At 38.0% G+C, this 15,425-nt stretch overlaps 1 protein-coding gene across 1 annotated transcript in view; it reads left to right on the forward strand.

Annotated features, from left to right (window-relative positions):
• side-II (sidestep II transmembrane protein) overlaps positions 1-15,425 on the forward strand; it is a 544,775-nt gene that overhangs the window by 427,771 nt on the left and 101,579 nt on the right. The window contains exons 8-9 of the mRNA XM_073081158.1: positions 1,960-2,104; positions 2,733-2,863. Of these exons, the coding sequence (XP_072937259.1) occupies positions 1,960-2,104; positions 2,733-2,863 (276 nt within the window). The remainder of the gene's footprint in view (positions 1-1,959; positions 2,105-2,732; positions 2,864-15,425) is intronic.

Raw genomic sequence — 15,425 nt, forward strand, 5'->3', positions numbered from 1 at the left:
CGAATTGGCAAAAAGTTCTGGCAGTGTCGGTATCGTGCCCTGCCGTTGTCGTACCAAGAAAGGAACACCCATTGCCCAATATATAACGGGGTTTGTTTGTTGTTTGTAAAACCGGTTAAGTGCACCACTGCTCACTATGCCGTTTGTGGGCGGAGCGCGCCGATCCCCTTGAGTTATCCCACTTCCGACTCGCGGCTAACACTTCATCGACGAACACGGGTTCATTTTATAGCACCCGAAATCGTATTAAATGTTTATACATTTAATACGATTTCGGGTAGCTCGGATAGCTTATGCTAGGCTATGCAATTTTATTGACGGAACTGTTCCACTTTCGTGATGGCTGAAGCACCACAGCTACGTCTGTCTTAATTATAACAGCATTGTATCATTGCTTTTCTGGTTTGATAGATGTGGTAAGATAATTTCACCTTATGTGGACTTTCTATCTTAGTCCTCTGATGAAGCAACGCGTTTGATTTCTGTTCTACATGAAGTCGCTTACAGAAGTTCATGAGCACCAGTTACCACTTAACATCAACGGCTGCAAGCTCGTTTGGTACTTTAAATACATACAAAGCCATGTGTTCTAACGACATACTCATAATATCTTTAAACTGTTATCTTATACCATCTTTTCGTCACAATTTATTCACTTTACACAACAAATTATATTTTAATCCAATCCATTTTAACTTTAGATTGAGTTAGAATGATTACAAAACCAGCGCCACTTCATAATAGCCACGTAATTGTAAATTTGTTTGAAAACCCACACGTCGACCAAGTTGGAAGTTGCGCCAACTTGGCCGGGTTTCTTTCTGAAATTCCCTGAACGAGTTTCACTCAGCGGCGAAGTTTGACAACAACTAGTTGTGATTTATTTTGCTGCCAGTTAACACAAACACAACCTTGTAACGCTTCATTTTTAAATATCCGCTTCATCTCAGCTTGTAACGTCTGATGTAGTTTCTAACTAACACTTGTTAGTGTAGTTTATTATAATTCGTTGATTTCTACACGATAATAGCTGTTAACAACAGGTTCTGCTTGAAGGGCCTCTAAATTCTCTTTCTTCAAATAGGACTTATAAGTTAACGATTGATTACAGATAGGCAGACTTAACACAACTTGTGCAAGCGTCAAAGTCTTGATTATGATAGATTTCCTCACAATGTTTTCTAACCTGATTTTCAACACTACAAAGAGTAATTTACGAATTAAGTATAAAACGCTAATTTTACATTGATCTTAATCCGATGGGATTCAAAGCTTTGTGTACCTAACGAATATCAACCGAAATTGTCAACGGCTGAAGCTATTGAGGATCAGCGAGATGACAATCTGATTAATTCGCAATCACGACTCGAGTAAACCGCATAAAACCCTCTGGACGCATTGTCCGCGCGTCCGTTGACGCGGGATTGCGTCCAGCGGCGAACCACGCCCGATGACGCAGTGCCACGCGATCACCACTCCATCGCATTCGCTATTTGGTTACACGTCACTTACCCCAATGAAATTTTATGAATGAGCCATTCACGATCGCGGTTTCAATTGCAAATTTTGACATGTTTACGTGCGCAGTCGCTCAATACAAATTATTGGCCCGCGGCCTCGTCGACAATGCTGCGGTCGGCTAGCTCAAATATAATTGGAAATGCCATATGAATTACCACGCAGATTTTGATTTTAAAATATTATGTTTATGGAGTAGCCACGCTATCCAATAATACTTTTTGATAAATGATTTAATATAGCTAAAAATATTACAAGCAAACGTCACTCAGGTAGCCAAGCGTCCTTAACCTAGTAACCTAACTTGGTAACTTTAAATTTGAACATTTAATTTTACAGCAGAAATTACAATTAAGGGCAAAAGAATAAATATTCGCTATAAATATTTTCTGTAAAATTGTGTAAATTAGTCCGATTTCTGATAACGTACCTCGGTCCCAGGAGGAGCTCCGCGACAACCTGACCGTGAGCGTGATGAGCTTCGTGCCGACGCTGGACGACGACGGGAAGCCCATCACGTGCAGAGCCGAGAACCCCAACGTCACCGCACTCTTTCTGGAAACCTCATGGACCATCAACGTAGTCTGTGAGTACAGGATGCCTTCAAACATTACTTCCATGCGTTTTTAGAACAAATATTTTGTCTTGGTTCTATCTTTGACAGCATTAAGCAGAGCCATTGCATAAAAAACCATAGTTGAAATACATACTAAGGTATTCTGACTCTTCACGAATCAAAAAGACCATTACTATTATCACCATCATATTGCTGTATTATAACAGCGCTACTATACTATGTTCTAATTACAAAGTTTTAATAGCTAATGCTAAAGCTACTCGTAAGTCCTTTACATGAGTACCAACTTATTCCTCAGGGGTAGCAAGCTACAGCTTCTGTGGGCATGTAAGCTTCTAAAAATATTTGGGATTACTAGTCAAGTAGTCATGGACGAATAACACCAAGTTGACTGCCGACATACCGTTTGCTGGTACAAATTGGTAAAAAATCAGGACTTTGGTTCAACTGCTTCGGCACCACGCCTGCGATGCATCTGGGGCCGACCTCAGGAGCATCTGATCCTATCTGGGGTTGATTACAGCTGTCCATTAGCCACTTAGGTTGATTGCATGCTCATCTGCTATTCCTATATTATTGTAAAATAAAACAACTTACGTCATACATGCATATACATACATAAACCCTGTACCACCAGATCCACCCGTGGTGCGGCTCCGGCTGGGCAGCTCGCTGGCGGCGGGCGACATCAAGGAGGGCGACGACGTGTACTTCGAGTGCCACGTGCGCGCCAACCCGCCCGCGAGGAAACTCTCTTGGCTGCACGACGTGAGTACACTTTACACATATACTAAATGCTCGTTTGACGCAACTGAAATGCACGCAAATGAAAGTTTAACAAAAATATATTATTTTTTTGTTCCGGTTAATCTCAGAAATGTCTGGGCCGAATTTGGTTGGAATTTCACAGATAGTTAGCTGATAAGACAAAGATTAACTTAAGCTACTTTTATGTCATGAAAATCTAATCTAATGAATATGTATATGAGTTAAAAATTGGTTAGAAACGTTGTTAATTCTTGACTAGAAGAAATTGAAGGATGAATAATAAGAGTTGTTTTTGCACGTGTCTTGTAGTCATTACTTGTCCACCTTGATATTGGATAATCTCTTGTGATAGCAAAAAAAATGTTCACGAAATCAGGGTCAACATTACATTACCGGGGCTTTGAATAAAAGCTCCTTATGGGCCTTTTTAAAAGCTACTTGTTTTATACTAAAAGGTACTATTTTATTAATATTCTCCTTACTTATAATTCCTATGCAGTCTTATTTAATTTCTATTTCTTTATGTTTGTTTGTTGATTTAAAATACTCGTAATTTTCTAGTCAGTTAATTGGTATACCTTGTAGAAGCGCAACTATTTATAAAGAGGACCATGTCTCTAGAAGAGAATAATGCCTTGAGGATAAAAATAAATAAATGTAAGGCCTTACCAATAAAATCTTACCAGTAGCCCCCTAGTTTCCGTTGAATTACGTAAATTCATTAACAAGATTTACAGTCGACTACATTGTATTCGTTTCAAACTATATGAATGTGTGGAGTTAGATACATCCAACACCACGTCCGGAAAATCCTGTAAAAACATGAAGGGAACTCAATGCTGCTCGCAATGTAATTAAGCTTTAAATGAACACCAGGCGTGACCATACCGGTACTGGCACCACGAGGTGACCAGTGAATGCCTCTCGGACGTTTCAATTTCGTTGTCAAAGCTTAACAATAACCAGTTGGTAATCCGACATCGATACAACAACAATAGCAGCCGGAAGGAGACGGGGAGGCAGGGAAGACGGGGGAATAAAGTAATAGACGGCAGTGTACGGTCCGATAATCGCTTTGTACAGTGTCGCTCGTGTTTTAATCAGCAATGTAGAGAGCGGTGTACGTTTTTATTTTTGTTTCGCTTCACCCTTTCAGGGGCAATCAGTCGCGCGTTGTTACACGGATCGCGACACGCATCACCGCCCCTCCCCGCTCGTCCCGCGCCTATTTATTTTTTCGCCATTGTTCGTCGCTGGCAGGTCGCTCGACTCGACCCACTTGCTCGCGATAGGGCTGCCAGCCGCCGGGTTGCCATGTGACTCCTGTCAAGCGGTGGCGCCGCGATGAAGTGCATTGTTGCGGCCTCACTTCATTCTTTTTAACGTGTTGCGTTCCTTCTTGCCACGAGAATATCTTTTTACGTGATTTTCGTTCGTGTTTCTGTTGATATTTAATTTGAACTAAACATTTATTTAAGGATACTGTAGCAAATTATCTTGTATTACTCCGTAATAAATACTTTATTAAAAACAGATACACTGTAATTTTTCCGACGTCACTTATTCCGTAGCACATGCATTTGTTAATGGAAGAACGTCGAAGAAGATTGTCGAAAACTCGGGTTTCCTATTACATGATATTAAATCAAAATCTTAATAACACTTAAATATTTTATAATATGAGGATGTAATTAAAGTAAAACGCAAATCATCCGGGCGCACCCCTACTCTGAACGTTGTTTCGTCGGCGTTTTGTCTGCGAGGCGAGTGTGTCATTATTTCATCTCATTCTGCTCGCAGCTGCAATAATTAATAACAGCACAATTGCGAATACGGTAGTTGTTGCAGTACTCGCTGAAAATAGACTGAAAATAATTATGTTTTCCTCGTTAACGTTACTGTAACTATTTTCAAAATAATTTAGCTGAATATAAACTTAAATTTATGTCCTGTCATACTTGAAACATTTTATTTTATTTCATCGTATTTTTCCAATTAGTAAATTATGATTTTACAATAACATATTTTAATTGATTTTGCCTTCGAATAACCTAGACACTTTTTCACAAACATGATCATTCATACTGTTAAAACGAACGCGTTCACACTCCACGTCAACATCGGGATCAATAAAAGCGGATTCCGTGTCGATAGAATAGCGCTAGAGTATCAAAATCTGTTTAAAAGAACAACAAAACGTGCAATGTTTGCGTATGGCAATATTTATCGGCGGCACCTGCGCCGGCCGAGCGCGCTGTTTGCTCGGGGTCGCACCGCCCGCTTGCTAAGACACCTATGTCTATCATTTTACCCCATTGTGGAGGGTAATGATTTTTGTGTATGTATGTCTCAGTTTTGTACGCCTAAACACAACCAAACGGTTTGATACATTTTGACATAGGTGTAAGGTGACATTGGTTTCGTCAAAATCCGAGTAACAGGCTATATTCTTAAGCAGTCGGTTTTTTTTAAGTATTGCTTTTTGTAGAATTTGTAATATAATATTTCAAAATTTTACAAGTTGACAATAGTGGTTTTGTCTTATCGCAAGAACCCACTTTCCCCCAGTCTACCTATAGAGAGCATTTTTCAGTTTTAATTTATTGGCAGAAATATTACGTATCCTAAGCGACTTTCAATAAACTTACTTTGCCTTTGTTTGTGATAATATCGATCTTGAAAATTGACCGGTAGTAAGAAATTTAAAACGTCCTTTTATATTTTGATATCCTGCAAAAGTTCATGAGAAGAGATTTTATTTATTTTGTGGATTAGACTATAACGTGGTCACAATAATTATCGGTCTGCTCTAGGGGAGATATACAACCTTCTTTCAGGAAAATATCTCATTCATATTTATTATTTTTAATTATTTTTACACAACACCTCATCGTAAGATGAGATGAGAAGAAGTTTTTCTTTTTTCCAATTGAAAAACAAACATATAAAGTTATTTCTTTTTTCACAAATCCTAAGTGGATTCGAAACTCAAAGGAAAATAAATTTCTTTCGTATACGGAATACGGGTACAGATCGTGCGTCGTGAGTCGTGAGTCGTGACCGCGGCCGACGACAGGGGATTTGCAGCGCCGCTGCCGCGACTTTGCTCTGCTCGCGTCTCCCCGCGCTGCCAGTGCTGCTGTATCTCCCGAGGATGTAAATTGCCAATCTGAAAGTATCGGCTTGCGTTTCCTCTATTACTATTTTAACATAATGAAATATATTACGAGTAGATAATATGTTTAATGAAGAAAATATTTTCCAATCACTCGGTAAACATTAAGAGAAATGTTTTTGTTTTCTTTAAGCTTATTTTAATTGGCGTTTTTGTATTTCAACTTTTAAATTATCATAAAAAGAAACCGTTTAATAAGAGGTTGGAATTAAATCTGTATTTTGATAGTTAATCATTGTTGTAAAGTGTTCTTTCCTTTGTCTATTCCTTAACATTATTTCGATCTGAAGTGTGGACTTCCAAAACGACACAAAACGTTATAACTCCTACTTCATAATCCCCATATGAGATTAACTTCAACTGGCTGCAAAAAAATATAACGGAAATAGGATCTTTTTATCCAGATAAAAATATAATAAATCCTCTGTGCATTTCATAAAGCCATTCGTACAGTTGATGCAATGCGGTGCGGCGGTTTCGTGCGAGTATACCCGTTGTCGTCATATCTCGTCGACGATTATTCCCGTCGTTTTTGTGTGGGACGTTTTAAACGCGTCCATTTGTCCGGCTCGCGACGACACGTCTCATTGTTTTATATGTGATTGTTTTTGAAAAATGGCGTAGCGTCGCGCGATACGCTCCAATTAAACGGCTGAAATTTACTGCGGCCACTTGCAGGACGGCGCGCGGATTTTTGCGTGAATAATAATTTGTAGAACGTTATGCGGAGTTTCGATAGAGTTGATGCTCAATATTTTTACCCTATGATTTTATTTTCACAACAATCGCACATGCAATCCACCTAATGGTACCTACGTAGTTACTGTAGTTTAAGAATTCCTTGTAATTAAAATCTGGAAAGTTAGACTTGGCTGCCTTAGAGCATTTACTTATGCGTTGTGTAAAAAAATATTTCTTCTTACGATATCCTTCAAACCAGACAGCAGTAGTGCTTTCTAAGTCGAGCCACGTAAGTCTCTATCACCTTTGATTACACACTCAGTCTTTTATGTAGATGTATCACAACACTAATACCGGCCAAATAGATTATTTAAAAAGTAAAAGAAAATAAAAATCTGCAACAATGGCAACGGCGTGACGCCCTATCGCTTACTTTGTCTTAGAATAAAATACTTTAAAGGTACTTTCCCTTCCGCGTAATGGCTAGGTAATTGCCGCGCTCCGGTCACCTCGCAGAAGGGTCACTTAAAAGCTTTCCGACGCACCCCCTCCCTTCCTAATTATTAATGTTAGCATTACCCGACATGTTAAAATTTCATTTTGGTCGCGGGACACGTGTATTCGTCATGTTCAAATGACGTTGATTGTGGAATGGATACGGATAACGTTAGGATAATTTAGTTGTTCCACTTGACGGAAGTGTTGCGTAAAAGTTCACACATTAGCATGCATACATCCCACGTGTCATTCATGTTTTTGCCTTTTGTGATTCTACTCCGGAGGCGTCACCGCCACACCTATTCCTGCCTAATATTAAGCGCTGTTTTGTTCCGCTTTGAAGGCCGTGGTAAGGGAGATATACTTATCCTAAGCCATATAGCTTAGTCTTTGGGGGTAACAACGCATCTGTGCCCGACCTCAAGTAGATCTCTAGTTTTATCTGGAATATTACTAATGTTCACTTGCGGTGCCACCCATATACCCAATGGCGCACAGTTTAGAATTTTAACCAGAAATGTAGATTTTTTCGTTTCCTTGTAAACCCCATTCAATGCGTGCAACTTCCACTAAAACTGACTCAACCGATATTTTGAAGAATAACCTACATAGAAATAATGACTTATGCAAATAACCACCTGCTTACAAAAATTTGAAATTACAGACCGACACTCAGGTTATATTCATCACAGAATAAGTATATAAGATGTTATTCGCCACTCATACGTCGTAACTGAGAAAAAGCACTTTTGAAATTGCACATGAGTGGCTGTGCGACGCGTGCAACGCGACCCGGGATCCTCGGCTTGTGATATTCCGGGCACACGCCGACGAAACGTCACGAATTTTTAGACGTTTCTTACTGTCTAGAAATGTGTGATATAATATCATTCGCAATTCATCCGATGTAACATAGATAAATCACTTTCTTGTGTAACTTATATTTGGATAAAGTAATAAGATAAACTGCCCAACAGCTCTTTAAGTCCTTAAAGAGCTGTTAGGCAGTTTATGAAGCAAAGACGTCACTGAAGTGGAATCATCATGCCAAAGACGCTGCGTTTAGCTGTGCGTGTTGTGTCCAGTGGTTAACTTTGCTGGTCGCTCCTAGTTATAACTTAGAATTAAATCGATGTTTAGGTATCCCCTACCTATACCTAAAAAACCACCTATACGATCCACAGACAAAGAAATAACCCTAAACATGAGTTCTACAAAGCAAAAACTAATATAGCAACAGTCTTAGAGCAATACCACATAGTACCTCCAAAATATACCCGTTACTAAGGTTTATATTTTACTTCCAATATACTTTGCGTTCACTTTGTACCCTAATGATGAATATGAGGCAATAAGCCACCACACACTATGCGCCACATTCAGCCGCGGGCGAGCGCCGTAACGAAGACTCGTTTGCGCACCCGCGGGATCACACTGTTGTTCTTTTCCCTTACAATTGCATAGCTTTAACCCTTTTTTGTTTGTTCTATCAGCACAACAGCTTGATTGTATTATTCCCACCTCGTGGACCAGAATTGTGAAAATAACTCAATTTAAATTGCACACCAGTTGCGGTCGCGCTATGACGTGTGTACGTAAAGCCGCAACGCTCCGTGAATCGACGATAAATTGTAATATCCTAGGAAATGGATTGGAATATTAAATGTATTAAAAGATACGTAGTTATTGTATCTTTAGGTAAACATTTATAGGTCATAACAATCTATAAAGGTTCGTAATTATCTTTGACTTTCTTACGCTGGGGTCTCTATGATTTGTGATTCCATAGGAACTACAACACAGGGAATCTAGATGGGAATATTAGTGTCGAAAGGATAAATTTGCATAACTATTTCTATTGTAAATTATTCAATATTTTCGTATCTAATAACATTGTTAATCTTAAATTTGAATAAAAAATATTTCGTTTCATATTAAATTCAGATAAATCTAGTGTTTTAGACACCTTTTCAGTGAAATACAGTTTAAGTACTTTAAAACAGGCAGTAAAAGGAGTAGAGTATTAATGCGACTATTTCTCAAGTGATTAAACGCTGACCTTCAATTAGTGCGAGGTGGAAAGGATTAGTCGTTGTCGGTGGTCATTAAATCAAGCGCTCAGAGCAGTCCGCAGGGCATTAGGGGCCGGCGCGCCCCGCACTCGCCACTAATGCCTCTGCCCACTAAACAGACAACTGACATATTATGACATTATACTAAACAATTTGGAATTAACTAACAATTTGTACGGAGTGACTTAAAATTAAAGATTTTTCTTTCTAGACGATATAAGTTGTATTACTGTTCAAATATATTTATTAAATTCTATACTGGTACAGTGTTTGTTTAAGCGTACTTATTTGAGTCTGTTATAATAATAAAAATATTAGTTTATCTTTAATCGAAATTCACAATACTGATTTCTAAAATCAAAATATCTTTGAAGTATATCACAGTTTTGGGAATACAATAATAATTGTAAAGTGAAATCGGACCATTGTTTCTGTTCATACTTACCACCATAGCTTAAGCTGGTTTAGATTACTCATTTGCCTCTACACTATATTATGTTATAAAGGTCAGGTTTTTGAAGAACATAATGACAACGAGCCATCATATATTTATTAATTTAAGAAATTTATATATGTAGGTCATCGTCACTTTCAATGTATTAAAAAATTAACATTTACTGTCATTATAATTACCACGGCAGTAACCATTTACCACGAAAATCCTATCGACGTAGAATATGATTATACTACTAAATAAAAAGTTTGTTGAAATCAAACAGTAGAGACCGAGCAAACTATGAACACTGAGCAGGGAGGGTCGCCGACGGCCCGCGCTCGCCCCTGATGCGCCAGACTACCCACAACACACTACATAATAATATATTCTAACAAAAAGCAAATATCCGCCAACTATTGATAATCTCACGCAACATATGTTAGTTTAGTGTTTATTCGATTGTCGTCGTCGTTAACCCACTACTGGGTATGGGTCTCCTCTTAAAGTGAGAAAGATAGTAGATGTACTCATGCCAATTATATAAACAAATTAAAAAGTATTAGTAATATTTTTTCGTTTTCTTTTTTCAAATTAAACGTTAAAACTTAATCATCCCTTACAGTATAGTATGTTAAGAAATTTTAACACTATGTATTTCATACTCATTCAGTTCACATAATCTTTGCAAAAGAGAGCTTACAGATAGATACATAAAGTATTCAGTTTAGTTATTACACAAAAGTAAACAAACGTAATGAAACACTAAACATAATTATAAATATTGTATCAATCCATAAATTTCCCACAAAACCAAAACCCACAAAGTGCCAAACAAAACTATTCCATCATAGCGCCGACTAATGGGCTACGCAAAAAGGATTAGTCGATAAACTGCTCTCGATAAATCAAATAATTAGAGTAGCTCGCAGCTGGCATCGGGCGGGCGGCGCGGTCGCCGGCAACCGCTGTCATATACCCACAAAAAGTAACAGTAATGCTAAAACTCTATTATTATTTAAATAGACGATAGGGCAATTTATTGGTTATGCCCCAATCGATACTTTTAATGTTCCAAACTGAAAACATTTCGATAATCCCTAAATAAATACATATTATTCAACTGCGGAGGGTAATGTTTTTTGAACAGACCCACATTTTTTATACTATAGCAGTAGCAGATGAGCATGTAGTCCACCTGATGGTAAGTGGCTCCTGCCGCCCATGCACATCTGTAATCAACCCCAGATAGGATAAGATATTCCTACCTGAGGTCCGCCACAGATGCGCCGCTACCCCTGAGAACTAAGCTGGAACGCCTCGGAAAAGTATATCTACCTTACCACACCCTTCAAACCGGAACACAGCAGCTCTTAACACTGCTGTTATGAGGCAGAAATAGGTGTGGCGGTGGTGCTGCCGGAGTCGAACCACAAAGGGTTCTACTACCTTCCATATGTATGAAAGTACGGGTAATTCCTTGGCATGCCTTGCATCCCAAACAGCTTGATGAATTTTAACATAATTATGAGGTATCATTGGATTTTTCTAAATTTTAGGAGACAAATATAATATATAATAGTTGCGTTTTTATTTTATAATATTTCTGTAGTTGAAAGTAATCGTAGTGTTTAATTGTAAAATCATGTATATTCCAAAATAAACGGAACACTTCATAAACTGTAGTAATATTTGAATTTTATTTAAAAAAAAATCATTTTTGTTGAATAACATTACTAAATCATGCACATGCAGGATCGTTATAAAAAAATAACCCCTAATATAGGATATAAGACTTTTATTGCTATTAATTTCTTGCTCGCTTTAGAAAGAGGTCATTGTATGAACCACATACGGTAATATTGGAGAATTTAGGTACTTACAGAAAAGTATCTACGCTGCTGGATTGGTAATGCTTAAATTTCTTGAAATAATAATTATTATACACTTAATCTATTATTTATAATAATGTACAGAATAACCCAGATTAATTATAAAGTACTCATAAGTGCTTACGCCAGATAAATTACATTCCCATGTCGCGCTCAGCGCCCAGTGTCTAGGCGGTGCTGGACAGAGATATTCTTCCCGGCATCTGTATTTGCTCATCTCGTACATAATCTTTGTTTAAATAGACCAACCTCGTTACACGTATAATGGGGGCTTATTTGGCTTTTTGTTCCACGAGCCCCTCGAGATCCCGTACTCATGCAAAAAGAGGTTATTATATTACATTACCGAGAACGCACACTGACAGTGGGCAAGCGATAGACGAGCAAAGTCGTCGATGAACCATACTGTACTCGTTTTTCTTTGGTTTCTTACATTTATGGAGTGTCTTTACTTTGACGAGGAGTAATTGGGGATTTGCAACGGAGCATAATCGGATTCATCCAAGCGGCTCTATTGGAGAGTCCAATAGAGTCTGGGTAGACGAGCATTTACGCTCACGACCCCTTCGTGTGTGATCACTACCTGGGACGTTCGAGCTGTTATGACAGGCAGAGGATACCGTTGCCCTATTCTCCTCCCGAGACTATAAGGACATAATAGAACGTACCTACTGTCCACTTTCTATATAGTACCCATATTAAAATGTCTATAACATGCGAAAAGATAGATAAACGAATATGCAAACAGGAAAAAATATTGGGTTCCGTATTTTTTTTATTTCATTAAAGGTTCCTAAAAAGAATCTTGAGTTTACATTCGAAATAGATTTATTGTTAAAAGTGGTTATTGACTTACAAAAAAATTCATTGATATAGGTTATATAAAAACAATATAATTGGTATTTTATGTAGTTTCAAGGGTTTTAATTATTTGGAATATTGTTAATTTAACGCTGAACCCTATCGCCTTTAGAATAAGCATTTCCACGTTACCTGGCCTCTCGTTACTCGCCGACAATGATGCGAGTCCCAAAAGAGGTTATTACATTATAATGAATCATTTCCCCGGCCGTCGGGTCGCGTTATTTGCTTTATTGCTCTTCATGTCAGATGTAATACGCGTTATTTTATGCGAATATCATTTTTATAAAAACTCAAGCACAAATCCTTTACTAAGTATTCTTATGCACAATAAACAGAGGGTAAAGATATATTATAAGATTACATGAAACATAATACTTTGTTTAATGGAAATTTCAATATATAAATGAAAATGTAAGTCCTTCCTCTTAACTCCCGTCACTATGGAATAGAAGCTGAATCGACTATGAGTAATAACTTTTATTACTCAAAGAAAACTACCACCAGTTTCACCTCGGACAGTACAAATAAACCCTAGAATAGCAATCCAGTCAAATTCCTTACTCAGAATAAAGCAGTGCGAATTACGCAAAGTAAGTTGGTCAAAAAGGTGCATACAGCTGCCCCAGCGCTTAATAACGCAGCGAGTGTCATTATTGAAAAGTTTATAACAACTAAACCCAACTACCGGCGCTCGCGACTGCTCTAACAACGCTACTGTAAATCCACTCATATTGTGTCGTCCAACTTTATACAAATAATAGTTGGATGAGTATAGTTTTTAGAGTACGCTAAAGTTAACGTAATGTAAGCCTGTCTACTCTAGCGTTTCGTGGATATGATTTATATTTGAATAGTTTGTGTGAGATTATCAAAGTAGATTAAACAAATACACACACTTTTTTGTTGTAATCCACCTGATTTTTTTATATATAAAATATTGAAGTAGTAAACAAGCATGCAGTCCACCTGATGGTAACTGGCTACTGCCGCCCAAGATATGTGTGCGTGTGGATTGAAGGTGATAAAACCCTTTGTGGTTCGACTCCGGCGGCATCACCGCCACACCTATTTCTACCTTATAACAGCAGTGTTAGGCGCTGCTGTGTTCCGGTTTGATGGGTGTGGTAAGACATATTTTTCCGAGGCATTCCAGCTTAGTCCTCAGGAGTAGCAGCGCATCTGTGGCTGACTTCACGTAGGAATATCTAATCCTGCAGGGCAGTAGACGGCAGTAGCCGTGACTTATTATCAGGTGACTGCATGCTCGTCTGTTACTCCTATATAATATAAAAAAAATCTGTAATAAACTTCAGATAGACTCCAACCTGGAGTCGTCCACAAATGCATTGCTAACCCTGCGTTCTACATTAGGACATCTTGGATAAGTATGTTTCCCTTACCACAACATTCAAAACGGAACACAACAACGCTTAAATAGGTGTGGTGGTGTTGCCGGAGTCGAACCGCCAAGGCTTCTATCACCTACAATGTAGTGACTGCTAATCCAGTTCTGAGCACCATGTCACTGCTCATGTAAACAGGCAGACATTACCTGAGGATATGAGATAAGTCCCACACGTGTTTAGTCTCGCGGCGCGGCCAGTGTCACGTCCGCCAGTTACGTTAATTGCGCATTTCGATTCAGTTACACACGCACTATTAGCAGAATGTAGATTCTATTCAATGACAACCTCGAGAATGGTGTATTATAAATTTAACAGGATTATCGCTGCCGTCAGCACTGATAGCGTAGTGGTGGAATCTCGATCTTTTAATCAGGCAGTCCAAAATGGAATCCCAAGCATATCCGATTTTTTCAAACAGTAGTAGTAGTAGTAGTAGTGGTGGTGGATTGACGGTGATGACGACGATTACTGACCAAAATTATGGGTAAAGTCCATCCAAACATTGAACACTGCTTTCCTATCAGATCAAGCCAAATGTAGGCCTTATTCCAACGTCAAGTATGGGTTGGTAGAGTTCGCACTGTAGTTTATACTATGTGTAACCACTTACAAAAAATAACTATTTACTTTGAAGGCAGAAATTCATACCTTTACATATTTTGGAACCCAAATTAATGTGGATAATGGTTTTAGATTGCATGAAAGGAAGCCTGAAAGATATAAAAAATATCTGAAAGACATATAATTCTTATCTGCAAGATATAAAAAATGCAATTAAGCCAAAGCACATAGCCGCTAGTAAATTTGTTTTCACCGAATCCTAATAATGAGAACGTCGAGCTGAACGTCTTAATGTCAAATGTTGAACAAATACTAACAAACAATATTAATACAGGGGAAGTAAATAAAATATATTGCGAAGTTAATAATGCGAGGGCAATTTCCATTTCATTAGTTTGCAAACAAGCCGGGCTCATATCGCCGGTGACAGCTCGCTGGCAATTGTGTGCGCAGACCGCCAGTCTTACTTACAATTAACACACTTTGGATTGTAATCTTTTTTCTTTTTTGAATAAATAATACGAAGGTTATTTTCTTTTTTACCCGACTGCCAAGGAAGGGTTATGTTTTTCGCGCGTATCTTGTATGTTTGTCTTTCGTTCTTTGATCGGATCTAACAAACGGCTGGATGAATTTTGACAGTTAAGGTGTTATTATATACGTCTCAATGACCCGAGTGTCCTTAGATAGGTGTTAGAAAAAAATAAATAAAATGGCGGATTTTTGGCGCGAAATAATAACACATTTAACAAGTAATTAATTTAAAAAATCAAAAACCCGACTGCAACAAAAAGTCTGAAGTAGAATTTCCAAAAGCAGTAAAATAGGCATTTCATTATTTTTATCCAGAAAGCCAAATACAAAGTTTCATAGTAGGTGTCTACTTCAAAAACAAAAGATGTTCAAATATGTAATATTATCCTATTTTATCCTCGTAGTGTTCATTTACGCTGTATAAAGAACCTATGTGTAAAATTCCA

Source organism: Epargyreus clarus, unplaced genomic scaffold (genome assembly GCF_041222505.1).
Source record: "Epargyreus clarus isolate Ecla_fem2 unplaced genomic scaffold, WU_Ecla_fem_2.2 ptg000015l, whole genome shotgun sequence".
NCBI lineage: Eukaryota > Metazoa > Arthropoda > Insecta > Lepidoptera > Hesperiidae > Epargyreus > Epargyreus clarus.